Source organism: Merops nubicus, unplaced genomic scaffold (assembly GCF_000691845.1).
Source record: "Merops nubicus isolate BGI_N331 unplaced genomic scaffold, ASM69184v1 scaffold44372, whole genome shotgun sequence".
Lineage (NCBI taxonomy): Eukaryota > Metazoa > Chordata > Aves > Coraciiformes > Meropidae > Merops > Merops nubicus.
Genome location: NW_008595122.1, coordinates 21,334 through 48,710, shown reverse-complemented (window position 1 = coordinate 48,710; position 27,377 = coordinate 21,334). Strand labels below are relative to the sequence as shown.

At 39.1% G+C, this 27,377-nt stretch overlaps 1 protein-coding gene across 3 annotated transcripts; it reads left to right on the top strand.

Annotated features, from left to right (window-relative positions):
• On the top strand, positions 1-27,377 carry ACBD5 (acyl-CoA binding domain containing 5). Of its 3 annotated transcripts, XM_008935956.1 has the most exons (11): positions 1-116; positions 1,595-1,667; positions 5,301-5,412; positions 15,732-15,869; positions 16,632-16,832; positions 17,563-17,669; positions 19,511-19,787; positions 21,128-21,327; positions 22,908-22,958; positions 23,248-23,357; positions 27,143-27,377. In XM_008935956.1, the coding sequence occupies exons 1-11, from the start codon at positions 19-21 to the stop codon at positions 27,153-27,155; spliced, it is 1,380 nt and encodes a 459-aa protein (XP_008934204.1). In that variant the 5' UTR covers positions 1-18; the 3' UTR covers positions 27,156-27,377. The 3 variants fall into 3 exon arrangements, with proteins under 3 accessions (XP_008934204.1, XP_008934205.1, XP_008934206.1); XM_008935957.1 differs by lacking the exon at positions 27,143-27,377 and having other exon boundaries at positions 22,908-22,952; positions 23,248-23,361; XM_008935958.1 differs by lacking the exons at positions 1-116; positions 27,143-27,377 and having other exon boundaries at positions 1,620-1,667; positions 15,732-15,830; positions 16,773-16,820; positions 22,908-22,952; positions 23,248-23,361.

The following is a 27,377-nucleotide window of genomic DNA, read 5'->3' as shown; positions in this document are numbered from 1 at the left end:
TTCCAGCCAACGAATGAAATGATGCTAAAGTTCTATAGCTTTTATAAGCAAGCAACCCAAGGACCCTGTAACATTCCACGACCTGGATTTTGGGACCCGATTGGTAGATATAAATGGTAACTTTTCATGAGTTGTTATTTTGTTTTGTTTTGGTTTTCTTAATGCTTGGATTGGAGATGTTTAAAAGAATGGCTTTTGAAGAAAGAGTTTAGTGAGTTTCTATCTCTCTTAAATAAAAGAACACTCACAACCTTTGATAGTTGAATTCATTTTCTCTCTTGTGTTCCAACTTTCTAGCTCAGATAATTTATAACTTCTCAGAGTTGCAGGTGAAAACATTCCCCTGGGTTCTGCAGGTGGGCAGGTTTTTCTTGGGCAAGAACCATCAAGGTACCTCTGTAGTGTTTATCCCATGTTGTAGAATGAAATTGTAGATGCTCTGCAGAATGAATGATGTGGATGTGGATGAGTGTCTGGAATTATTCCTTCTCAAGTGTTGAGAATAAGTGCTCAATAACTGCTCACTGACAGCCAACAATGTAGCTTCAAGCTCTTGGGGAGAGGTCTGGTTTATGTCTTTCTGGTGTTTCTGCTCCGTGGCAGGGTTTTTCAGTGTCTATTTTCCTTACGCTGAGAAAAATTCTCATTCACCAAATTGCTAAAAATCTGTTTGAAAAGCCATGTGAACGCCTTGCTTATTGTATTTTAACAGTTATTTGTCCTGAAAAACACGTATTATTGCTGGGTTTGTAGTCATGGTCTTCATGGGATGTGTGAAATGATTCCTTTGACTTCCCCTTCCCCCCCATCTACCCAGGTCAGGGTGAAGGGTGTATCTTTGCAGAGGACTGGGGCAGTAACCTTCCACCCCCCTGGCTGGCTGTAGCTGAAATGTGAGCCCCTAACCCTGGGGCTTTGCTGTAAGTGGGGCAGCTGCGCTGGCAAGACGAAGGGACAGTGTCAAATCAAGTGTGGAATGTTTTGTTGCTGTCTGTATTCTTGTGCAATATACATAAATTTGATTGGAGTTTTCTGTATTGCAGAGTTGGAGAGGGGGGAATTTTTTTTTAGGTTATATGTAGCTGTTGTGGTAACCAGGGATGATGGTTAAACTAATTGCCTACTAGGCTGATGTGTCCTTCCCCAGTTGGTAAACTCAAAAAGGAAAGATTTTTTGTGTACCCTGTTCTAACTTGCTGGCAACTGTTTGCAAATACTGGCTGAAGTGTCCATGCCTGCTCTTCTTCTGCAGCAGAGAGTCTTAGAAAAATCCACTTAATCAAAAGGGAAATGTATGTCTTGTATCTGGACTTGTTAACATCTTACTGGATACAAGATCATAGCTGGTCAGTGAGGAACTTTTCAGTCCCCAGGCTGCTCACTTTGGTGCTTCTTTGTTGATGTAGCACTGTGTGATTATCCTAGCAAATATATAAATTTGGACTTTAAAAATAAGTGTGAAACATTGTTGCATTTTATTTGTATCAGAGAAATTTTGGTGATTGCATAACTGACCTACTTAAGGCCAGGCTGAAAAAAAACCCCCTATGTTGGCCCTGAAGATACTGAATATATATGTGATGTTCTTTCCTAGGGATGCTTGGAGTGCCTTGGGAGACATGTCCAAAGAAGAAGCCATGATAGCCTATGTTGAAGAAATGAAAAAGGTAAGTTTACTAATGAGTGAGAGGGATCTTCTGGAACAAATATTCTAGAAATAAGTTGGGGAACACAAGGAGGTTCTTGCTGACTACTACTGTTGAAGCCCCAAATGAGTTATACCCTACATGAACTGTTAATTTCGGTACTATGCTGTTTGGCCCATGGGGAGAAGAAAATGATGTAGTTCCTTCCAAAGCTATAGAATATGGGTTGTTTTCAGAGAAACGTGAGAGCTCTAGCTGATATGAAACTTAAATGACAGACTTTAAAGAAAATGAAGTTTTGAAATCATGGTAAAGGGACAGTGGAACTTCAAGTACAGCAAAAGAAAGGTGGATTTACTGCAAAGTGCCTCACTTCCCAGAGCTGAGAAAGGTAAGTGATCCTCATCTTGGAAAGGAAGAAAAACAACCCTCCAGAAGGGCTTCAGGAGCGAGAGTCTCATTCTTGTGACTGGAGACATAATTGTAATCAAATCTGTAACCTTGATCATCTTTCATTTTTCAAGAAGAGCTCAGCAACCTGAATCTTCTGTACTTGTCATGAAAATATTTCTTGTATGTTATCTGCAGTCAAACGGTTAGAATTGAGTCATTTGGTCTGTCTTTTTTGGAGGAGATGTGTAACTTGTGAACAGTCATAGTTACTCTATTAACCAGGAACTGCACCATTAACTGAAGTAAACAGAATTAAAGTTTCTTGTCTTTTATTAGCTGATCTTTTTCACTGCAGTCTTTTTACTGAAGACCTTTTAGGTGGCTTTTCCAGTTCAGAGATTATTTACTGTCAATCTGGATAAAATTATAATCATAATCTATTAGTATAATGAGGTTAGCATCAAGGAGGGAAAATGTAAGTTATACTCTGGATACTGTTCTTTTCCTCATAGGCTGCTGTCTTGACATTAAATACTTAATGTGTTTAATGATTGATAAAACAAAAAAGTTACTAGGCAAGGAGATGGAGTCTGACTACTGTTCCTATCTGTAATTTTGGTAATTTAGTCCCTGCTGATATTACTGTAGCTGCTTTAAAATAAAAAGTAAACCACTCCAGAAAACACAGAAGGACAAATAAATATTACTAATTTGGTCAAAAGTCCCACTGAATTGTAATAATTCCATTTGAATGGGTGCCACAGGATTTAGTGCTTCATTGTAAATCTTGGATTCAAAAGGTTAATGCTTCAGTGGAGTACCTTATTTTTTTTTCAGTGCAGTAATTGGTTTGGTCAGGACACTGAAACTAAGTGAAACGTCAGTGTTTGTTCTAAAAAAACCCAAACCTAGAAAGCCTCCTGTGAGGAAGTCTACTTACTTGACCCTACTGAAGCACAAAAATTCTGCCTCTGTACAGCTTCCATGTAGGGGCTGGAGAGCAAATGACTTCTTGCCTTGCTCAGCTTTGGAACTGAGGAATCTGTCCTGTTTTGGTGCTGTTTCAGCTCTCATTTGAAATTCTAGCTTCAGCTCTTCCAACCTGATTGATTCTACTTGAAATGTCAGTGGAAATGCATTTCAAATGCATCCACTAGGTTGTTCTATCAGCACATACTGCACTAATCCTCATGTGTTAGTGTGGGTGTCGTGCTGTGGCTGATACCATGGGGCTGTGTTTAAGGGTGTGTGAGATTGCCATGTTCCCCCCAGCCCCTGGGGCATGTCCCTGGCATTTGCACATTGTGTTTGTGCTCTATGTGCATCAGGTGGCCCTGTTCCAAGATACTTTTGTTGTAAACTTGTTTGCCTTGAAAATCACAGCTGGTGAGGAGCGTGTCTGGGTGAGGTCTTGAGGTGCCGGTGGGAGATGACCAAACATGTCTTAGTCATAGCTAAGATGAATCTGAGCTCAGGTGCATTTTTTTTAAGGTTACTTTATCTTCCAAGGAGCATTTCTGAAATTTTATATTGCAATTCTGTTTACTTTACACTTCAGAGATACTGTTTTGTTATGTATTAGAAATTAGTGATAACTTGGCGTGAAGAAGGGCTAAGACTGTATGGTGTGTCTGATTTCAAACAAGAGCCTTCATATATCAGTTATCTGACATCCAAAGAAGAGAGTAATTTAGGGTACATAATAACTTCTTTTGCACTTTCAAGTTTTAAGGTTCCATATTATGCCAAGTGGCTAATATAAGTAAACAGTTGGTTTTGTTTATGGGTGTGTTTGCTCTTTTCATGCTCACCTAAAGTCTAGCAGTTACAAAACTCTTACCTAACAGAAACTGCAGTAACATTCTAAGAATTGCTCAAGTGCAGCGAGTATATTGAGGTCTGTATAGAATAGCAGAGCTGTTATGTACAGACATCATAGAATTGCACATATGAAGCTGTTTATAGTGCAGACTATAGAAGTAAATACATAGCAAATAAAAGTTTTATTCTAAAATGCATTTCTTGTTTCTCTCAATGCTATTACTGCTAAAAAAAAAAAATAAAAATCACAAAACTCTGGTTCATATCCAGCTCTGTACCTGAGCACTGAAACTCTGAACATATCTATCTAACAAATATGGAATGAATTATATACACTGAATAGATCAGAGAAGTGGCAATGAAACTGCAGTTCGATGGGATTCTTGTCTCTTGGTATCCTTGATCAATTTGCAAGTGTTGACTCGTTCCATGCTGGCCTGAATGGAGCTCCTGCTTTGTGAAGTAATGCTGTAGCTCTTCCCTCTACAACTTTGTGTTGTGCTTGGTGCTTTAGAGCAGCATGTTCTGTGGCGGCTTGTACCTCAATCTTTTGCTTTTTTGGTGCTGTTCTGGAGGAGGTGGTGTATTATAGGTGCTAGTTTGCTTCTGAGTTTTTTCCTGTAGCTATTGCCTCTTTAAAAAAAAAATAGAGGATGAAAGAGGAACAAAGCTATCAGCAGAAAGCTTGGCTGAAAGGACTTAAACTAGAATGGGACAATAATATTGTATGCTTTAAAAATAATATTCAGTTATTGAATCTCTTCTGTTCAGCCTGTCATAGATTTAAGATTTAGCATCCTATCAAATGATCAAAGCTATTCATTTCATAATTTAAAATGAAGAAATTTTTATCAAAGGAAGAGTTCCAAATGACTTGAAGAGCAGAATTTAGTGCTAGTTTGCTCTGTTAAGTATGTCTTTGCAGTGTCCCAGTTTTGTTGCATTCTGTCCATTTTGTTGTTTGGGTTTTGATGGACCCAGTTTTGAAGACCCAGGACTTTTGATCTGCTCCTTACATTCCACTGAAGATGGCAGGGTTTGACAAATGTGAGGAATCCTCTAAGAAAAAAATCTTTTAGTTTCATTTTCTCTGTAGGAAGACTTGTCTCTAAAATAAATTGCATTAAATAACAGCAGCCTGTTGAACTTTGAGCTGGTTTACTTCCAAAGTGCTGAAATAACAGATTCCAGTTCCAGATTCTGTTAGTACTGTACAGAGGTAGTCCCTTAGTGGTGGCAAATGCATTAGCTCTCCCATCTTCTCTTCACCTAAAAAAAGCTAATATAGCTAGTTACCACTCTTTGGTAAGTTAGGCTTATGTTGTTTTCATTTAATTTAAAAAATATTAAAAATAGAATAACACGTAAAGTGACTTAATTGCTCAGCTTTACAGTTGACATGCTGTTTCATGAGATGTTTCATGTTTTGGATTTGTGCAGATTCTTGAGAGTATGCCAATGACGGACAAAGTTGAAGAATTGCTCCAAGTAATAGGCCCGTTCTATGAAATAGTAGAAGATAAAAAGAACAAAGGATCTGACCTAACCTCAGGTTCGGATTAACAACTTCTTTGTACTACTAATAATCACAACTCCAGATTTTTTGGGGCATGTTTTATATAAATGATTTTAAAGCTAAATGTTGTGTCTTTTTGTTCATTCTCTTTACCATACGGCAGTTCGAATGGAGAATGTCTCTAAGTATTTGGAAGGTAGGAATAATAAATTATGTGTAAGTCCTTTTCCATTGTGTTGGTGCTGTAGTAACTTCCTGCTAACATTTGTGTCTTCTGGGGCTTGCCACCTCATTAGGATAGATTTTGGTTTATTTTGCTTTTGATTTATGAATCAAAGTTAGACCCAGGAAGGTCCTTGTGTACAGGCTTTTTGAGCTGCTGAAGGAACCCTCTTCCTGAACAAGGGAGAGTACTTAAAACAAAGAAGTAACTCACCCAACTAAGTATGATTTCTTTCCATTAACAAAAGGAACAACTATTTGAAATAAGTACAGCTACCTCCTGATGTTGCTGTGGATTATCAAAGTGCATACAGATCTGGTCATTCAGCTCTGTCATCTGATCAAAAGTTAAAAAAAAAAAAAAAAATATTCCACAATCAAAATCCATGCCTTTTTAGTCATGGTTTCTCTAATACATAAAAAATCCCAGATGCGTTTATGAAACTTTCAGGTTAAGTTTTCTGAGGCTCAAGTTCATGAAAGGAGTATCTATTTAAAAATATTGAATCTCTGAGAAGTGGCAGACCTAGTGGTGTCGTAGCTGCATAAAAATCAGTGTGGTGATGTTCATTTAGCAATACCAATGTCAGAATGTTTTGATAGTAACAGTTATTATGTCACAGGTAGTGTATTCGTAAGGTTGTAATATAAGGCTTATAGTTGTTTAAATATGGCTTAAAATCACAGTTAAGTTTTGCCCTGCTGCAAGTTCTTGAAACTGTTTTTAAAAAGCAAACAATTGCACAAATTATTTGGTTTCATGTGTTTAAGAAGTAGGAGTCAGCTGGTTAAGGTGCTTTTGGTGTGTGGCTTTTTTCCACCCCTCACCTTAAAGGAATATAGTTTTGGGTTTGGTATCAAGTGTCAGAGAAGTAGGAATAGGTCTTTAATTTTTTTGAGGAAAGGTATGGTAGAAAATTTTAAATGGCCATTTTGAAAGCTGTATGACTTCTTCTCAACTAAAATTGTGTATACCACGTCTGGGATTTAATGAGCTTGCCTGACAGCAGGATTGATGGCCAAGATTATCAGAGTATCAGTAGATTCAGGCCAGTGATCTGTGTAATAAGGATTTACTTGAGGTTGATGTCTATGGCACAGTGCCAAATGCAACTTCTGAAAAAAGTGGCTTATCTGGGCAAACAGAGAATCACCTAAGTTAAACCATACCCATTTCAGTAACAAATTTGGCGTAATTGTTTTTTAAAGAGGCAGCTTAAACATGAGGCAGTATAAGTAAAACAGAAGAGGAAATTTCAGCTTTCTCTTGTGCTATCAGTATTGCAATGAATGTGGTGATAAGTTGTCATTCATATGGTTAAAAGCTGCAACATCTATGCCACAAATTAAGACACAATTTTCACAGATTCTGTTGTATGTTATAACTTCACCATTGCATTTCAGGCTTTGGAACCCTTTCTTCAGCACTCTTACCGTTTCCTAGATTAAAAGTGAAGCTGCTTCAGCACTCTTACCAGTTCTTAGATTATATGTGAAGCTGGAAATAATTATTGTTCACCGTACAGGTCTCGATATTTCACAGAAGTGGGGAAGCATGTGTATCTTCAGTCTTCCAGACACACACTGAAGAATAGAGCCAGTCTGCCCAAGTCTGTGTTTGAGATGGTGTAGACACTGGTGACAATACTGTTGAGAATTGACAAATAGTTATGTTTTGATTGTGTTAGTTCTTCCAGTCTTTTTTCTTCCCAAGCCCCTATTCTCTGTAGCTTCTGTTGTGGAAGGTATTTTTTTCCTGGGAATGCAATTGATTCTGTTCTGGAAACTGGAACCTTTCTCTTACATCTTTTACTTCATATTGTATTCCCCCCATCCTCTGGCCCAGTTTGTTTGGAGTTCACCTTCCATTCTTCTTCCATCATATTTTAATATATCTGAAGAAGATCGTTATCTAGTTGTTTTAAGAATTGCATTCCACTTCCTCAAAATTAACACTTTTCTTGAATTAGTTGAAGAGGCTGTCTGGGAGTTTAGTGTAGGTCAGCTATGGCTGCTGTATCATCTCTAGCAGATTCACCTCAACAGAAAAGTGTAGCCTTTTAAAATTGAATTTCTGCTCCTTGTGGTTTCATTGAAGATGTTAAATACAAACCATTGAAGTACATTCTTACTGAATCAATAGAGCTTGTGGCTCTCCTTAATAAAGAACACTGGAGCCTGACATGCTAGTATTGAAATGACTTGTAACACCTATGCGATGACTGGGACAAGCTTGCCGGACCCATGGGTTACCAGTACCAGGGCTTGGATATGTTGGTAAAGAAAGGAAGATGGAGAATTCCCTCCAACAGGCTGAGCAAATCTGAGGGGTATTTCAAAAACTTGTAACCTGGGAAGTGTTTTGAAAGCTTGTCCTGCAGCTGTGTGAAAAGCAGAGGTTCTCTGCAAAATTTGGTCAGTAGTCTCTTTCTGACAGGTATGAAATACTTCTTTACAGAGAAAGTTATTTTCAGGTACATAAAATGTTAGACATCAAGGATGACCGTGGGCGCTTAGCTGTCGTGGTGCTGCAGAAGAGAATAGGTAACTGGTGCAGTGTTACAGAAGGACCCTTCTGTTTGCAGCTGCTGGAAGAGTGGAGGGAGGACTGTCACACAAAGTGGGGAGTGCTTTAGAAGAGTAACCTTGTAACTTTCTGCACTTGCTATTAAATGCAGAAGGAATATGATGTCCAAGCCAATGCTAAAAAGACAAGTTTCAAAATACCATTTCTCAGTGAATTTGAAATTTTCAGAATGGGCATTTAAGCACTCTTGTTATGTTCTACCTGAAGAAACCAAAGGTGGGCTAGAATTGGCACCCTGCTGATCTGATACTGTGTGAAAATACTGAAAGTTTCAGAGCCAACTCATCCTTCTGAATGTTTTTGGACATTTTCTTGTTTTCTGAATGTGAGTAAATCCAAAGGGGGACAAGAAAATGCTTACCTGACAGGCCTGCACCAAGTTATCTCAACAACTAAGCAAAGTATCTGGAAACTGCTTGCAAGTTCTTCAGCAGAATTTTCCTGCGTACTTTATCCTTTGTGACAAGGCATTTAATCTGTTTTAAAATCCTGCTAAATAATGCCTTGATGGTGAGTACTAGTACTCTTTGGAAGCCTTTGTGAAAACTGGATGTTGTCTCCAGTAATGACAGGTTATACATTGCAGAGGCTGTGGAAAATTTCAGCACTATAATACTCAAACTTGTCATTCTAATGATTGTTTCTCTCCTGGAAACATTGCTCCTAGCTGTAATGCAGTTGCACCAGATGAAGCCCTGTTGAAGCAAGGTGGCTGTTATTGCTGCACATGCTGGCTTTGGGTGGTGCCAACTGCTGTATGGCATCTTTGCCCTCAGAGCCCATACAGGGCACTGCTTCAACACCAGCTTGTGTGAGTGGCATTGGATGTGGGAGCTGGGTTTAAAGGATGATACTCACTGAGGTCTGTGTGCTTTTAGGACAAGGAAATACATGTAAAGACTTCTATTTCAAAGGCAGCAGTTAGGACAGGACATAGGTAAGCTTGGAGGGGAGGATTGCACTTGAAAAAAGTGAGTCTGTTCTTAATTATTACTTTCCATGTAGAGACACTTATTGTTAAAATGCAATATAGTTTCCAACTGTGCTTCTGTAGATTTCATATGATTATAGTGTCTCTTTTCAAATAGCTTTATTTTCTCAAAAACATTCTTGTGTTATTTTCAGTGCTTTTGATTTGTAATGGAGCATTTGATGGCCCACTCTTCCTGCTTGTGTGTGAACTCTACTGTGAAGCACCCTGTGTTTGCTTCATAAGATGGCTTCTTCATTTCTGTTTGATTTCAAATATATTTGCTACACTGATTTCCTTCCTTCTCCTTCCTCTTTTCTTCACTAGGATTTTTAAGGAACTCAGTGGCTGTGAATCTTAACGTTTTGTAAGATCAGGGCGAAAGAGCTAAAACCCCTTTTACTTTGAAACTGCTGTGCTTCAGTAGGATATGTTGAGTGGGTGGCAGCCAGGAGGTGCATTAAAGCAGGGCAAGCGTGGGGCACAGGGAGTAAGGGAAGTTTACAAAATTCTGTCCTTTAAACTTTTTCTCCTCTTCTAGTTTCCAATGATAAGTTAACAACTATCATTAAGGTTACAGATTATATTCAGGGAGGCTAGTGTGAGATTTACTATACAAATATGTTTGTTAATATCTTAGTAGTTTAATAGCTTACTTTGAGAAACTTCTAGAACGTTCTCTGCAGCCTTTGCTGCAGGATGGGGTTATTATAGGATTAAGGGCTGGGCCAGCAAGTGCCAAAGTCAGTGGAGAGCCTCAATGATAGGTGGATCAGTGTCTCAACAAGCTGCGGCTTGTCCTGTTGCAAAATATACCTGCTTCAGGCTTCCAAGTTCATTTGTCATTTGACTTCAAACTGATGGGCTTATGCAGTGTTGTGTAATAATGTTGGAAATTAGGGCAGAGCATCAGTGTAGCTCAAGTCTGAGGATACCAGCAGCTCGTCTGTCATATGTAGTACAGAGTATATCACCACAGGGTAAGCAGTAGAGTATCCAAATGTGAAAATGTAAGAATAAAAATTGTTTGTATCAAAGTGGAGAGAGCTAAGAGAAGCTTTCTTCCAAGAAAAGAAAAGCCTATCTGTATTCTTGTCATGTTGGATCGAGTCAGCAGTGACAGTTTTTGTGCATAAGTGGCCATTGGACCCGGATTTTTTTCCTCCAACCAGAAAACTGTTCCCTGCAAAGGAGCAAATAGGTTCTCAAAAGCTCTTCGGGTTCTACAAAGACAAGCTACAAAGAAGTAGCAGTGAACAGAGGTATGAGAGGCTGGGGAAAAACAGATGTAGGTAGTCATATCTTTATTCCTCTCAGAAAAGTGCCCAGTGGGCATGAGCTGGTATTTCATACATAACTGTTATAGCAAAAATCATAATTTTAATCATAGTCTTCAAGATATATAGAAAAGAAATCTGTTTTACCTGTGAGGCCATGTTTAATATGGGCATTATAAAAGGCTGTTCAACTGGTAGGCTTGGAGTAGGTGGCAGGAAAATATAATATTAATGTTATTTCCTATTTGTCTTCTGTGTGGTTGTTTTTGCTTTGTTTGGTGTTTGCTTTTTTTTTTTTTGTACAGTGCAAACCAAATTCTTACTCAGGCTATCAGGGAAAAGTTTCTGAAGTTTCTGGGCTGTAGGTGACTCAGCAATATGGCTTACTGTTGCTTTCATGCATAGTTCAATTTTCTTCATGGGGTTCTGAGTCCAGTACATTCATGTTTTGTATTTTCTGGTTTCTGGGACAAAACTCAAGAGTGTAATGCTCTTGCCACGCGAAGTAAAGGTTCCAAATGCTGACTGTATCTCCTCTACACAGAAGAGAGCTTAGCAAGTCCTGCTCGTGGAAGCACCTGCCAAAGCTGGGAATCCCTGTGGGCAGCTGCTGTTCTCCCTGGGCTGCTCTCAGTCAGGAAATCCCAGGCAGGCTGTCCCTACTGGGAGAAGGGAAATGTATCTAAGTCAACCCAAAAACTTGATAACCTTACTTATACGGAAAGTATTCTGAAATTTCAGGGGAATGGGTACTAATGACATGGATGAAGGTAAGGAACTCTCTGTAGATATTGGAAAGAGAAGTGTGAAGATCCAGGATAACTAGTCAATAATCCTGAATACCATTCTTGGAAGTTAATGTAAATAAGAAGCTGCTATTGTCTGTGTTCATTCTTATCCACAAACTATTCTTTTGATGTTTTTATATGGTTAATAAAGGCAAGGATATTTTTGATGAAATTGTTTTTTGAAATACAGTGGCATCTCTTTGAGTGCAACAGCTTGAAAAGCACATGAGCAGAGAGAGGAATGTTGAGAAAACAAGGCTGTAGTCTTTTGGAGTATATTAGAAGAACAATGAGAAGAGGCTGCTTTTTCTCTGTTATAGTAAAATTTAGGAGGACTAAACAATGAAAAAGGAAAACTGTATAGAGGAAGATCTGACTTCCACAATCTGTGTGTTTAGGGAATACGTTTTCCAGAGAACTTACACTTAATGCACTTAATTGAAAGTAATAAACCAGTGGTACTGAAAGTGAGAAATTTCATAATTTTTTGTCTCTGATTTTGATGGACCTTTCTAAAATCTCTATTTGTGATGGCAGCTTGCTTGAGTAGTGTAGAGCAGATGTTACAGAGCAGGCTGGGCCTCTGGAAACTTTCTTTGTGGTGTGTTACATTAAAAAGAATGGAAGGAAATGAGTGTATAGAAACTCTTCTTCTTCTAGCTGAAGAGCTTATTGCTCCCAGATGCTTGCATGTACCCCTCCTTTCTCACTTCAGTCACCCCTTGCAGTGCACCCCTTGCGGCACTGGGATATGTGTTCCCAGAAGGAGGTGGAGATTTGTGTAACTGAGGGTATTGGAACTGGCAGAACATGGTTGCGTAAACTTGGAATTGAAGCAGGGAGCCTACTTGGATCAGTAGCAAGCATGAAACATCACATTGTGATGCAAGAAAAGAATTGTAGTTACCTGATTATCAAAACAATAGTGTACAGCATACAGCTCTCTGAGACTTAATTTTGATGAAACTTGAATCTGCTTAAACGTAGGAGTTCAGAGATCCCTATTTAATGTACGTCCTGGAAATAATCTTCCAGTGTGTAAGATTTTCATGTTGTTGAGCAGATAGTAAAGTTATGGTATTTTACAAAAGCACATGTTGTTTATTAAATTATGAGGGTGTACACTGCTGGTTAAATGTTTTATGATGTGTTTCACCTGCTGTTGTAGAGTGTTTCCTGGTCACTGGTATTTGCAAAGCATGAAAGTGGCTGGTGGGACTTGTGTGATGATACTGGATTGTGCTGGGCCAACCATCAGTACAGCTCCAGCAGTGTGTGCTAGTTGTGTACAATAATTACATGCCTGTTCAGAAAACCAAAAATACAGGTCATTTGAGAAAAACCTGATAGGCTAGGTTTTTGCTGTAAAATGACCCTTGAGCTGGGGCAGATCCACAGAGGCATTTAAGCTTCAAAAACTCCCATCTGGGTAACAAATTGCCTTGAAATATGTGGGGAGTTAGAAATCAAATACGTATTTTGAGAAACTTGGCCGTTTTACAGGGAGTTGAGAAGAATTGTAGTGTTGCCTTTAAAGAAATACGTTTAGAATTGCTCTTAAGGAATCTCTTAACAGAACTGACACAAAATAAATGTCTGCTGAGAACTTACAGAGAGGCTGTGTGTCTGTTCTTCATACCCTTTCCATCTCAGCTTTTTCTTTTGTTAAATCCTCCTTCCTTCTCTTTGTATATTGTTACTGTTATGCAGCTCTTACTATATAGCTTTCAAAATGAAAACAGCCCAGGCTTTTACAGTAGAATATAGCTCCCTGTACTGCTACAAAGCAATACAGCTTTGATTTATAAAACTCACAAATCTTACAGTTTGGCATTGTAGGCAGTGAGATGAAAATAATAAATCAAGAGGAATTCTATAATACCTAACCAAAGGCAACAAAGAAAGCTGCTAACAGTTTGCCTGCAGTTGAAGTGGGTAAACAGAATAAAAAGGGGGGGGAGGGAGGGAGGGAGGGATGGATGGGATTAGCACAAAGCAAATAAGGTTTATAAAAATGTGCTTGGCTCTTACGCATATTTAAAGATACATTCCTCAGGAAGTAGCTATTGACCTACCAAGAGGGACTGTAGAAGTCACTAGTAGTTGGCTCTGTTTAGTCTTTTACCCCATCACCCCTGATATTACTCATCGTTGCTGGTTTCTTAGCAGATACTCAAGAGTATCAAGGAGGATGGCAGCAAAACATGGTTTTACCATGTAGTTAAAGCAATTGGGGGTGGACCTGGTGAGGATAGCAGTGTAAACGTTCTGAGGAAAAAAATACACAATTAAATATGGCATTTGAGGTGGCCAGAACTCCACACAGTGCTGTGCTCTTCACAGTCAGCATCAAAGCAATGCCACTTTATGGTTTTTGGGAGCACTTGCTAAGGGTGACTTTATGGAAGAAATAATTTGATGGGTTTCAGTTATTCGTGTATACTATGGCATGATACCATCAATCTGTTACTGTTGATACCCCTCAGTTCCACCTCTTTATTTAAGTATATGTGATGTATCACTTAGAAGTTTCCCCAAATGTATGTCTTTACTGAAATTAAGTGAAGAGAGAAGAATATTCAATATTCAAAGACCTTCATTTCAGAAAGAAAAAAAATAAATCTTAATAAAAAAGCTTATAGTATAGCTTGAGCTTTAGTAACCTGAGGAGTTTAGTTTTAATTCGCCTTCCTTCACAGTTAAATGTTCCTCCTTGTCTTGTCTTTTCTATTTACTCCCACAACTGAGTAGAACCCATGGGTGATTGTGCCTCCACCCCCTTTTTGTTTCAAAGGAAAGGGTAATGCCTGCCTTGCCTTGCCAAGGGAGCTGTGTCTGCGCTTAATGATCCTGCTGTGAGAACTTAACTGGTAGCTTATCCTCCTCACACTGCTGCTTCACAGAAAAACGTCTCAAGAATTGGATTGCACAATACATTAAACATGCTTATGAGAAGTAAACTGGAAGCATGTTGGGATTTTTCTTTTGTGAAAGAGATTTCCTTGCAAATAAGAAGTGCTCTTCAGTGAGGAGAAAATGGGCACATGATTGTTTATATACTTACAGTCTGTAAGACAGACAATAGCTTTTCAAATTCTCTTTTTTTACAATAAAGAAGCGCATTTTTTAATCTTCACATAAAAGTTGGATTAAATCAATCCAAAGCAGTGATGGAGGGTGCCCACAGGAACCTTACTTTACAGTAAAACTAGGGTGAACAGGATATCTAACATATTCATTATTTCTATACAGGAAGTTATTTTGCTTTTTTTTTTTTTTTTAAAGCACTATGGATAAGCTTTGAAATTAGAGGAATGTGGGAAGACTCTTCATTGCAAGATTAAAGCAGAAAACTCGTAACTCTAAATTGCCATGCAGCAAAGAAAGTAGCAGAGCTGGTTTGGGAACTCCAGTATAATTGGATATTATTTTGCTGTTCAGTGTTAAACCTAAATATAAGAATGAATCTTTCAAAGTTCTGTCACGGGAATGTAGAAATTATGCAAATGGAATGCTGTGGTGACAATTAAAACAGACGGATTTTAGTCTTGGGAGTCAGCACGTAAAATGTGCAAGTGTTTCAGAGCAGGAGTCCCCTCTTTGTACCTTACTCACTCTATTCTAACAGAGGAGGCTTAAATGATCATCAGGACGTATTTAACCGTATCTTTTTTTACAAGAGGTGGTAAATTGTCCCTTAAATTTTCCATATTTTTTAAGAATCTTTACCTTGTAATTCTTCATCCAGTCAGAGTAAATTGCTTGTGATCCTTGGACTGAACAAAGTTGTGGAAAACAAGGAATTAGCAATTACTTTGTCTATTTCAAGACTGAAAAATATATTTGTATAATTAAACATGCAAGCAAATGCACAGCATATTAAATTTTTTTTCCACTGAAATCAGAATTTGTTTCTGTATGCCTTTTGCCAGAAGAAGATCTGTATAAGTTTGAGTCTTCTTACAACATTTTGTGTCTGCTTAAATTGCTGCAGGAGAACGTGCATGGGATGTTGTATTTACCTTGTCCTATGAGAATCCTGTTGCTCATATAATAGAATAAAGTGTTCTGAAATTTGCCTTTGAGTTGAGAACAGTTTTGAAGCATTTCAGCCCAAAAGAAAACTTCTATAAAAATGGTGACTTCTGGATTTGAAAGAACATGGCCACACTGGTCCTAGATAAAATGCTACTGCAGCTTACACCATAAATATGGGTGATAGTTTTGGTCTGACTCTCAATAGTGAAAGTGGCCTGCTGTCTCTTTGCAGCAGGATTCCTGAGAATCTCTTCACCCCAGTAGTCAGGCACTCTGTGGTGAGCCACAAAAGAGGAACATTGAACCAGTTAAGGAAGAGCTTAGAGAAGTAAAGCTGGCATCACTTGGAACACCTTCCAATATGGAAATACTTTTGTAGAACTATGGCTAGTAGTTTAAGGCAGGGGTGATGCGTACGTTTGTTTCTTTAAAAATACGGGGGGTTTTGTTGTTTTTTTTTTTTTTTTTCTTAGACCTTAGTAACGTCATGAATTCTACTCCAAATATAAAGGCTGTGAATGGAAAAGCTGAAAGTAGTGATAGCGGAGCGGAATCAGAAGAAGAAGGGCTTCGTGAGGAGGAAGAAAAACAGCGGCAGCTGAACGGAAAGGGTACGTTTCCTGCACTTGGCTAGTTGCATCTTCCAGTGTCAGCCACTTCAGCATGGCGGAAAATCACAAAGGAGCACGAGTCTTGTATCTAAGGAGAATTAGATGCAAATACACCTGGATGCTTGTATGAAAAATGGCAGTGTCTCAACCTGGGTTATAATATCTGGAACTAGTAAAAACGAGTGAGCTATGCCATACAGTTTTTGAGTCACCTAGAAAGTTCTGTTGGTAGGTTAGCTAAAAGTCTTATATTCTTTATTGTTTTGGGTTTTGTTGCCAGTGCCATTGTAAGAGCTGTGCATGGCTATGTGGGCTGTAACAGTAGAACTGGAAATAACTTTTTTCTTTCTTCAGAGAAAATAGAACAGAACTTACAGTGAAATTTGTTTAGGGGGTCCATGAAGAGATTGGAGAAATATCAGCATCAGGTGAAAAATGAATTTGCATGTTTAGAAATATATACAGTCTTTTTCCTCCAAGGACATTAGGATTATTATTTAATTTATCAGACACACCTACTTTGAATTTGCTTACTTATGTTTTAAATACTACCTGCTCTTTATTCAAATTGTATTTGAGATTTACACTTTTTACAAGAACAGAACAATCCCTGCAAATGTGAATCTAGGAGCATTTACGTATTTTGTTCTGCAGATACATTATACATACAGTCCATTAGGAAGTTAACTACTTGGAAGAAACATGTTTTGAGCTATGAGGTGCATAGCTTTCTGTTTACAAGGTTTTCTTGTTCTTTTACAGACTATGAGAATGTGAAACATGAGTCAGCTGCTGCTAAAGATTTGGAAAGTGTTGTTACTAATGGCTGTCACGAGGACAGCTTTACCCCAGATACACAGAACGGCATCCAGACCAAATCTGCCCTGAATGGCTTGAACCCAGAGGAGGAAATAAAGAAAATGGAGCAAAGCCTAGAAATAGCTAATAATGGTGCTCACCAAGGTATTGTCCTTGGCAGACCATGTTTTCCTTTGTACACATTTTTCATGGAAAGTATTCCTTTTCTTGAAAGCTTAATCCTGGGATTCAGAGACTAGCAATGGTGTTTTCAGTTGTAGAAAACTGAAGAAAGAATGCAAAAAAAAAAAAAAAAAAAAAATTAACACCAGTTTAAAGTAAGGCTTTCTTTTAGGATCTCCTACAGAACAAAGGATTAATTCAGGGGCAGAGAGGCACAAGCCCACAGAATTACAATTGTTTTCTTTTAAATTCATTATATTACCTATGCAAATACTATTTGCCTTTGAAAGGTATTTTGTAGTGAAATGAAAATCAATACTATCTTATTTGTCATTCTCAAGGGCTGAACATACTATAAATGCCAGTTTGTTGAAACTGATGTCTAAATGTGTAATTCTTAAAACAACAGATAACTTTAGGCAAAACTGCTTTATGCTGAGGAAGAAGAATGGAATGAACAAGGTAAAAATGAAAATTATTGAATTATAATGCAGAAATGCCAATATGAGGTATAATTTTCCCATTAGTAGGAGTTTTAGATCGTTCCTATATTAATATAACCTCTTTATTGAGAATGTAACTTTAGGATGACATTTGTAGGTAAAAGGTGGATGAGTTGAAGCTCAGCTTGACATTTTAACTCATTGCTTTACTCTTTGCCAATATTGGCTCATATTTACAAAGCACGTGTGCTTGTCTCCTTTCCATACAGGTGCAAATGAAGAGAATACTGAAGAGGTCTCAGCAACTCAGCACTTAACCAGTGATTCAGACAGTGAAGTTTACTGTGACTCTATGGAGCAACTTGGACTAGAAGAGGTAGGGGCTTCCTATTCCTAGGTGTGTTTGGAAACTTATATGCTTATTTTTCAGTAGGTTCCTATCTATCAGGTGAACCTGGACAGGCAGAGGTCAATGAAGTAACTCATGTGTACCTTTATCCTGTTTAGACTATTGGGTTTTGTTCTTTTTGTTGTCAGTCTTTTACAACTAGGTTACTACTGATCTAAAAGCCTTGACATTTTTCCCCTTAGAGAACTTATGAGGGGAAGGTATCAAAAACAGCAGTACAAAGAAACTAAGTCCATAAATTAATTTAGAGTCTCATATGTAGGAACCAGAATCCAGCTATCTCGAAGAAGCAAGGAGTATCTTTGTATCAATGAGCCTTTTGTGTGCTCTCTTTCTGCCCTGCTGAGTCCTGCATGTGTTTCTTAGAATAAGTAAAGAGTATCTTTGAAAAAAATAGAGTAAGCCTTAGCAGGCGGCCTGTCAGCCAGAGCCTGAAAGTGGCCAAGGTCTGAAGAAGTGGGAGATCACAGTGATTTCTGAATTCCCTTGTGCTCTCTGCAGCCTTCTCTGACTTCCATATAAAAGGTGGGCACCAGCTGTGCTGGTTTAGTTTTGGCTGAATTTGTGCTCCTCCTCATTGCATTAACTGTAGTCTTAGCTGACTTGCTGGCTCAGACCTCAATTTCAGTGTGGACTTTGTAGATTGTACTCAAACACCTAGTTTCCTGATTTTGAGGAGGAATATATGAATGATACATGGCATCAGAAAGACTAGTAAGCTCTCTAATATTGTATCATTCTCTTGTCTAGCTGTTTCCTCAGGATATAAAGAATTCCTTTTAGCAAATCAAAATTTTAGCAAGTAGTGAAGCATGTTGGGGAGCGTGGAGTTGGTAGGAGTGTTGAAAGCTCTCTTATCTAAGTGATTTCCCAATCATCTTGTGTATCGTTTGAGCAAGGTTCTTTAATTGAAGTGGGTGGATAACTTGTCAGAATTTCCCAATCTGCGTGAGAAGCTAGTTTTAAAAAAATAACAAATGTTCAGGCATATGTAAATAAATATACAAGTAGAATTACAGATGAATCCATTCAAACTAGAAGAGGTTCATTTAAAGAATTAAATGGAGCTTTTTATTCAAAAAATGTAGCCAACACTCTGTCCTTCGGGTCTGATGATACAGGTTTATGAACTATTTGACAAATGGGATTTTGGCAGCAGTGGCCATTTCTTTGCCCCTTCTTTTGGGTTAAACGTGTTGCAGAACGTGTAATGGTGACCTGATGAACACACATGTCATCCATTTGTAATATCTCCCCACGGTAGCACCGATTGCGAGTGAGAAGCTGATAGAATGCTGTGCCCTTTTTTTGTTTGGTGGGAGGTACTGGGGGCAGCCAGGCTGTTTTGAGCAGGTTGATAATAAGGAATGTGCTCTCTTTGCCCTGAGTGTAAACACTGCCTACTCGAGGTTGCTGATAGCATGTGACTTTTGACAGTGACTCATGCATCCCAGTTGGGATACCACTTCACTGTCTCAGAAGCAAGGCCAATTTTATAAGGGAAAACTGAATGTTTGCAGATCTTCATGTTCTATTTTAGTGATTACTGGGTATTACTCTATGTTGGAAATGTCTAAAGTAATTCCAAGTGGTATCACTGGCTTGAGAATATTTGCCTCATGCCTTTTCAATCTGAAAAGGACATTTAGACAATAGTGAGCATATTGTACAGGAAAACAACTGTTCCTGTTACATGTTTCAGTCCTGGGCAAACTGGTTTCTTAAAGTGAAATAAGATGCTTCTTCCTTTCTATTGGTTAACTGTCACATTTTACAGAATTTAATTACTTGCTAATGTTAATTTGTAGCCCTTGGAGATCATCACATCAGCTAAAGGATCTTTAAAGCATTCATCCCATTTCTTGGATGTAGATCCCAGTTTTCTGTTAGAAAATACGGATTTTCCAAGGCGCGCTTGCGTGACTTCTGAGAATCTCCAGCCTGGAAATACTGTAGAGGCAGCAGCTCAAGAACAGGGCGAAGTCAAGTGTGGAGGAGAAGATGGCAAAGCCAGTAATGGTGGCCCTCACAAGGAGAAGAAGGGTGGAGAAAAAGCAGATTTCTACAGTGTCAGAAGAGGGAGAGGTACTGTGCATGTTGCTTTTGTGTTCCCCACTCTCCTGAATGTCTTCAGTTACAGGTGCCCAAGAAGCCCTTGTCCAGTAAGACAGTCATGCCATATAATGCTTCTGACCTTCACAATAAAAATAGATAACAAAATCCTAATGACAGTGGGGAGCAGTCACTTTTGTCTTCAGAGTATTTGCTTCATTCATAATAAGTATTACAAAAGGATTTTCTTGTGCTATGGAGATCTTGCATTAAGCGTATTGGCTTCTTCTGGTTTGGCTTACCTTAAACTCCAGCTGCTGTTTATGGCACCTGTCTTTCCAGAAATGTAATCTTCAGAACCTATCTGTGCATAAGAAGAGTTTCTGTACAAGTTACATATTTATTTTCAAATGCATATGCATTTATACTTCTATGGTGTCTTATTGAAAGTATGGAACATCTTGGAAAGCTATTGGCTTCTATGTAATTGGAGTGTTAACCACACCTTTGAGTGATTCTGGTACTACCCACTATGATTCTTAAAATTTGATGATTCTTAATTATATAATAGTCCAGATGTTCAATTTATGTTGGATCTCTGCCTTTTTAACTCCATAATAGTTTGAGAACTGTCACCTAGGAGCAGCACCATATTCCAGTGGTAGGGTCTGTAAAGCCAAGGATAAATTTTTTTTTCATGTACTAAACCCAAACCAAACCCAGAAACTATTTTATGTATGTATAGTATGCCTCTTTATATGACACCTGTGTGTCATCAGATGCAAAAATTAAAAAGAAAATACAAATAACATATCTATTGAGAAATATTACAAAGAATGCGCTCTAGTTTAAACATCTCCACTTGTCTCCTTTGTAGTTTTCCTTGCATTTACTACTTGCAGGTGGAAACACGATTGTCTCGCTGTGTATAGTTTAAAGGACTGTTGTGGGCTTCAAACAATTGTCTTGCCTCGTCACTCTATTCCACTGTGCTTTGTTTTCCAGTTGGAGACTGTGCCTGACTTAAGACACACCTACCCTTGATAATAAGACAGATCTTACTTTCTTTTTGCTAGGGTGGAATTTATGGCTGAACTTAACTAGATGTGAATTAACGATTTTTTAATAAATGTCTGTGCAGTTCTAGGACCTTAAATGATACTGTCACACTGAGTATGGAGGGAAACATCTCAAATGATGTTCCAGTAACCTCCCTGTGCTTTTGAAGTGCCTGAATGTAGCCCGTGATTAGGAGCACCACACTCGGTTCAGTAGGCAGAGAACTAAACTGTTAAAATCAAACATTTTCAGTGGAGTCCACAGCCCATTCTGTGGTTTATGTCTCTATTTTTTTTCCCTGTCTTCCAAAATAGGACATAGACTTCAGCCTCTAGGAGATGGTTCCCAAGGTGGACAGATGGGTAGTGGAGGGGATGGAGACCGCTGGGGATCAGACAGAGGACCCAGGGGCAGCCTCAACGAGCAGATTGCAGTGGTGCTGATGCGGTTGCAAGAAGACATGCAGAACGTCCTTCAGAGGTTGCACATGCTGGAGGCTGTTACGGCATCGCAGGTATTAGTTGTTGAAGTTATTTGATTACTTTTTATTACATTTTCTTGGATATTTTTATGCTTGTTCATATAATATTTTCTTAAGCTGTGAAGTCATTTCAGTGATATTCTGTAGTTTATTCCAACTTAAAATTTCTTATGGGTACTTACTCTCAGGAACACCATTCAGGGCTCTTGTACATATGAGCAAAACCATGCATTTTGATCTAGAAACTAACCATATATTTTTTTTGGTGATTTTGAGTCGGACTAATCTCAGCCATAATTACTGATAAACAATACACAGTCACTATATGGAGATTCTATAGTTAATGGTAGTAATACGTGATCCCAACTCATTGCTTCATCAGTAGATCTCAAAGCATCTTCAAAGGAAATAAGAAATTATTTTAATCTTCCAGACTGGTGAATGTTTGCAGGCTGAACTTTGGATCTCATTTTTTAGTTACCAGAACACTGATTCTTCACAGCATTCTTTCCCTGCAAAGTAATCCAGCATTCTTGGGATTTCACATCATGTATACAAGATAGGCAACAGAAGTCTCAAGCAAGTGTAGATATTTATTGATGCGCTGTTTCTTTTCCTGTCTGTTTCCATGCAAAGGCTGTATATGTGGGAGAACAGAATACACTGTGAGTGTAGTTGAACCAGCAACCTAAAAATGGTTGGTTGGTTTTGTTTGACTTGCTGATAGATTTTGATCTACCTAAGAATGAGAGCTATACAGGCAGTATCATATGGGATGCACATACTCCAAATCTGAGGCAGCCAGAGAAGGATTTAGTAAAACCATGACCTTGCTTCATCACAGCTATTCAAGGATCCATTGTTTGGATACAGATTGGCTTTCTTTTATTTTTTTTCCTGAGCAATATATGTTGAAATAGCAAAAGATTCTTCCCCAGCAGTTCATGCTGTACTTGCTACCCTTAACTAAAGAGAAACAGAAAGTTCTGTTTCACACTTGCATAAATTAAGAAAGACCTAGAAAACTTTGTTTTTGTGGAAGCACCACAATAGTGTGTGGGAATAGTTTTGAAAAGTTGCTTGTATTTCTCATTTTCTGGATTGCCTGGAAGATTTGGGAGAGGGTATCGTCTTTCCTTTATGCTGTTAGACATGCTGGTAGCTGCCACTCAGGGCAGATTAAAGTGGTGCTTTTTGACTTTGCGTGGACTAGTGCTGAAAGATGGCATCATGCAAATTAGGCTGCTGGGATTTCTTCTCTGGCATGCAGCTGTTGGGACTGGACCAGAGTTGAGCAAGTTGCAATGACAGGTTGGGCAGGGGGACCTTGAAAAACAGTAAAGAGGTCCAGTAAGTGATGCTGATTCATTTTTTTAACATAAAATAAAAATGTTATAAAGAGTAATGGAAATGTGAGAGGTAAGTTGGAAATTACATGGTGAAAAGAGGGTTGCATGGGGGTGATTCTGTGCCTTAAACTGTCATCTATATATACAGATGGCACAGCAGCCTTCACAAGATGGAAAACTTCATATTCTTATTGTGTGAAGCAGAAAAACTTTAACTGTGTGTTCCCTTTTTATACTTACCAGCCTTTCTTTTTGTATTTAAAGGCAAAATCTGCAACACTACAGTCAAATTATCAGCCTGACTCCTCTGCCAAGGTAAAATACTGTTTTTTTTTCTATTTGTAAAACGCGGTTTGAATAGTGAAAAAAAGATGAGATTAATATTTTATATCTAGCTTTTAGTCTGTGTTTTTTGTATTGTCTCTCTCTTGACTAGATGAAAAATAATGTGTCTGAAGAAGTTCACACATTAATCTTCTTTTATGGTCTTACTAGTATTTTCTGCTTTGATACTCTAGCCTTTGCAATGAGTGAGAAGCACACATGTGGGTATTCCGTAAAAGGATACACATTGCTGATGAGAATTTTCTTCTGTTTTCCTTAGAAACCAGCATGGTGGCCCTTTGAAATTTCTCCTGGTATTTTAGCTTTTGCTGTTGTATGGCCATTTGTTGCCCAGTGGTTGGTACATGTGTATCTTCAAAGAAAGCGAAGGTAAAGACCCGTGTTCAATGGGGCATATATACTGTACGTCATCCGCTTAAACCAGCGTTAGTACCTTGTGTTATTTAGACAGGACCTAAACCACTGCCTTCATCTGTAAGAGGAATGCAAGGGTGTGCTCTCAGCAGGGCTTTGACAGTGTATCTGAAACGTCAGGTCAGTATCAAAATGGGGAGCTTGACAATAATTGCTTTAAGTCCTGTTTCCTCAAGTTCTCTTTTCAAGAGACGTCTTGCTAACGTTTCGTTGTACGTATGAGTGACTCATGGCTTTGAGGCCACCAGAAAGCAGATTGTACAGTAGAATCCTTGGTGAGGTAATGATAGGAAGGTCCGTGTTTCAGTCCCCATAACTCAAGCCAAATGTGCAACAGGAAATTCTGGAATCTAACAGGAGTGCTTACCATTAGCTGGGAATTCTAGGAAGAGATGTGCATGGTTCTCTTTGCCTTGAAAGTTTCTCAGCATAAGGAAGTATTAGTTAATTTGACTTTACATATGGTTTGCGTTATAGGTGGCAATTTGTGTTAAATCCGTGAAGTGTAATGCAGGATTAATAATTTCAGTGAGCATACACAAGTGGGTGAGGCTGGATAGTGTGGAAGTGTCTCCATGACATTTTTTGACCCTCTCACTCCCAATATTCTCTTGATCCATTTTCACTGCTTCCAGATTCCCTAGTCCCCTTGTGTCATGAGAAAATTTTTCCTATCAAATAATTTGCAAAGTCACATCTGTCACCTGTTTCTTTACTAGCACCTTACTGGGATATTTTTTGTAATGTCTGCTTTGACGTCCTTCATCTGAAGGACAGTTGTACTCTTCTCTTACGTTTTCTAAACTCTCCAAGCATCAGAAGATCATGTGAATGTTCTCTAGTTGCTCTCTACTTACTTCTGGCTCACACCTGACTTTGCAAACTGACAGGGGAAAAAAAAGCTTGCTAAGGTAACAGAGTGTTTGCATATGTGTAGGTCCTACAACAATTAGCTTAACTTGTTCTAGCTTTAACGTCTGACAGTTCTCATGGTATAGTTTTCTCTCATATGGTAAATCACAGAAACAGAATGGTTGAAGTCAGAAGGCACCTCTGAAGGTCATCTGGTCCAACCCTCCTGCTCAAGCAGGGACCTCTAGATCCAGTTGTCCAGGACCGTGTCCAGATTGCTTTTGAATATCTCCAAGGAGAAAAAGCCCACAGCCTTTCTGGGCAGTCTGTGCCAGTGTTCATCTCTCCTTATAGGAGAGTTGCTGCAACCTTTTAACCATGTCCGTGGCCCTTTGTTGGACTCTCTCCAGGATGTTTGTGTCTCTCTTGTACGCAGAACTGGACACAGTACTACAGGTGTCTCCTGCCCAGTGCTGAGTAGAGGGAAAAGAACATCTCACTTGACCTGCTGCGAGGCATAATGCAGCCCACAATACCGTTTGTCTTCTTTGCTGCAAAGGCACTTTGCTGGCTCATGTTCTAGGAGCTCTCCTTTTCTGCCAAGCTGCTTTCCAGCTGGGCAGGCCCCAGCATGTAGCGGTGGCTGGAGCTGTCCTCCCTCAGGTGCTGGACTTGGCATTTTCCCCTTGTTGTACTTCATGAGGGTCCTGTCAGCACGTCTTTCCATCCTGTTGAGGTCCCTCTGGATGACAGCACCACCCTCTGGCACCTCAGCCACTCCTCCCAGTTTCATCTGCAAACTTGCTGAGTGTGCACTCTGCCCCATCTTCCAGGTTATCAGTAAAGATATCAGACGTGACTGGAGCCAGTACTGACCCCTGGCACTGCTCATTACTGGCCTTACGTTGCTGATCACCACCCACCAGGCCTGGCCCGGCCCAGGGTGTGGTAAACAACACAGTGCCCGCGAAGGCCGCAGGTCTGCCAGGGAGTTACCTGTCCCAGAGCTCTCAGGAGCAGCCGTGGTAGTCCTTGTGCTGTCTGATGAAACTGGAGATTTCTTTGCTAAGGCTTTAGGCAGTTACACAAGTCTTCCTTATTTTCTGCACTGGTAAATGGAAATTTCCATTTCACTAGCGAGTACAAAGTTTTTTAAAATCAATACAATTTTTTTTTTTTTTTTTTTTATTATCTTCTGTGAAGCTCCTATGAACTTTAGTGTTATTTAGCTAATAACTCTTGAATGGTCACATTCTCCCTCTGAACAGTGTGGTGTTCTTGTAAGCCTTTTTTCATCATCTGTTCTGACCTCTGTAGTACCCTCAATCAATTCAGATGTTCAGTCAGAAAACAGTTTCTAGAACAGCACCTTTTTCAGCAGTTTTTCTAATGCATTGTTCTAATGATGCAGAGCTTAAATGAATAAACAAATGGTACATTATTTTTAGTTGGATTTGTCTAGCTTCAGCTTTCATCCATTGGATTTTCCTAGATCTTTACCTACTTGACAATGAGCCTGTGATGTGTTGTCCATGGGTATTTTATTGGTGTCACTGGTCATCTCTTATTCTCTTGCTTAAACAACAGGTGGTGTAACTGGAATCTCATTTTAAATTCTTCTTCAGGCTTGGGATGGATTCTGGTGGCTCTTTCCTGAATGCTCCACAGTTTAGCAACATTCTCTTTGAGTTCCGAACACCAGGATTTGTACCACAGTCTACTAGTGGGAATAGCAGTATAGCTGTGCTCACAGAGATAGCATAGCCCCGGATAGTCCTTATTTTGTTCACTCACTCATGGATTGCACGAGATGAACTTCAAGAACAAAAACACTGAAGAAAACTTTGTGTTCTTCATCTTTCCTCGTTGTTTCTGAAGAAATCTACCCATAGCCAGAATTTAAGGACTATCTGCTTCTGCATCACCTTTCCATCCAGAGTTCCATCTTCTTGAGCAATAGGTAGGAAGCTTATGGAGTACACTCAGAGAGAAAATGGAACTGCAAAACCAAGAGTCCTTCTCTGTTGTCCCATTGCCAGTTAGTGAGCACTTAGAGCTACTGGTGCGTAAGCTTTGAGGCAACAGCTGTGCACTGTGCATATAGGGATCTTGGTTTTAAAACACATGAAGTGTTCTGGAGCAGAATCCAGGAGTCTGTGCTATTGTGTGTTTTCCTCATCGTGAAGCTGTGGAGCCCTGTCTCCTGAACTCTTGCACACTGGAGTGAATCCCATGGAAGGGCTGGAGAGAAGGCCTTGTGTAGCCACAGTGTTGTAGTGTCTCTGGGAAGGGGGTAGCTCTGCTCACTCCTAGCACCCTGCTGCCCAGCGTTCTGCCTGGTTCACCTGCTCTCCTGAGCCTCTTGACCTGCCTCCGATCTTTATCGGATACTTAATGCTGAACAGCTGGGTACCTGTATTGGAGCCTTCACCAAAGAAGGCTTGAAAATCTGAATGCTAAGGGCTTCTCAAACCAGTTCACAGTTAGAAACATATTTCTAACAATAGCTGAGAGCTGTTTAGATTCAGCTCTCAAAAATATTCTGATTGCATGGGGTCTCTGGAATCACTGGAAAAGCTGCTTATAAGTGTTGCTGTGCTGTGAGCCAGCAAATCACTGACTGATGTGGTCAGAGACTGTTCTGTGGAATTTGATCTGCACTTCAGATTTCGTAGTGGTATTTTGTACCCCTCCGTGCAAGTTGTGACAGATCAGTAAACTTGCAGGTTGTTTTGTAACGCAAGAGGGTATATTTTCAGCTATCTAGAACCTGTGGTGTGTTCTGATAGGTTGGAAATCACATATAACCGTGAATATTATTTAGGCAAATAAAAAATGATCTCATAAATGAAGGTACAAGAAACTAATTTATTTGGTTCCTCTTCTAGAAAACTGAACTGAGAATTCATGACTTTACATAAAGACTGCTGGGAGAAGATGGCCCTGAAAAAGCGAAGGAATTATGAATTCTCATAGAATCTCAGAATCTGGGATGATGTTCCTGCTGTTATAGTAATATTTTGTACCACCTTTGAGCTAAACATCTAAGGACTAACATTACTGAAATCTGAATGATTCACAGCTCCTAGGTTACAAATCAAATAAATTTAATAACTCCATCCT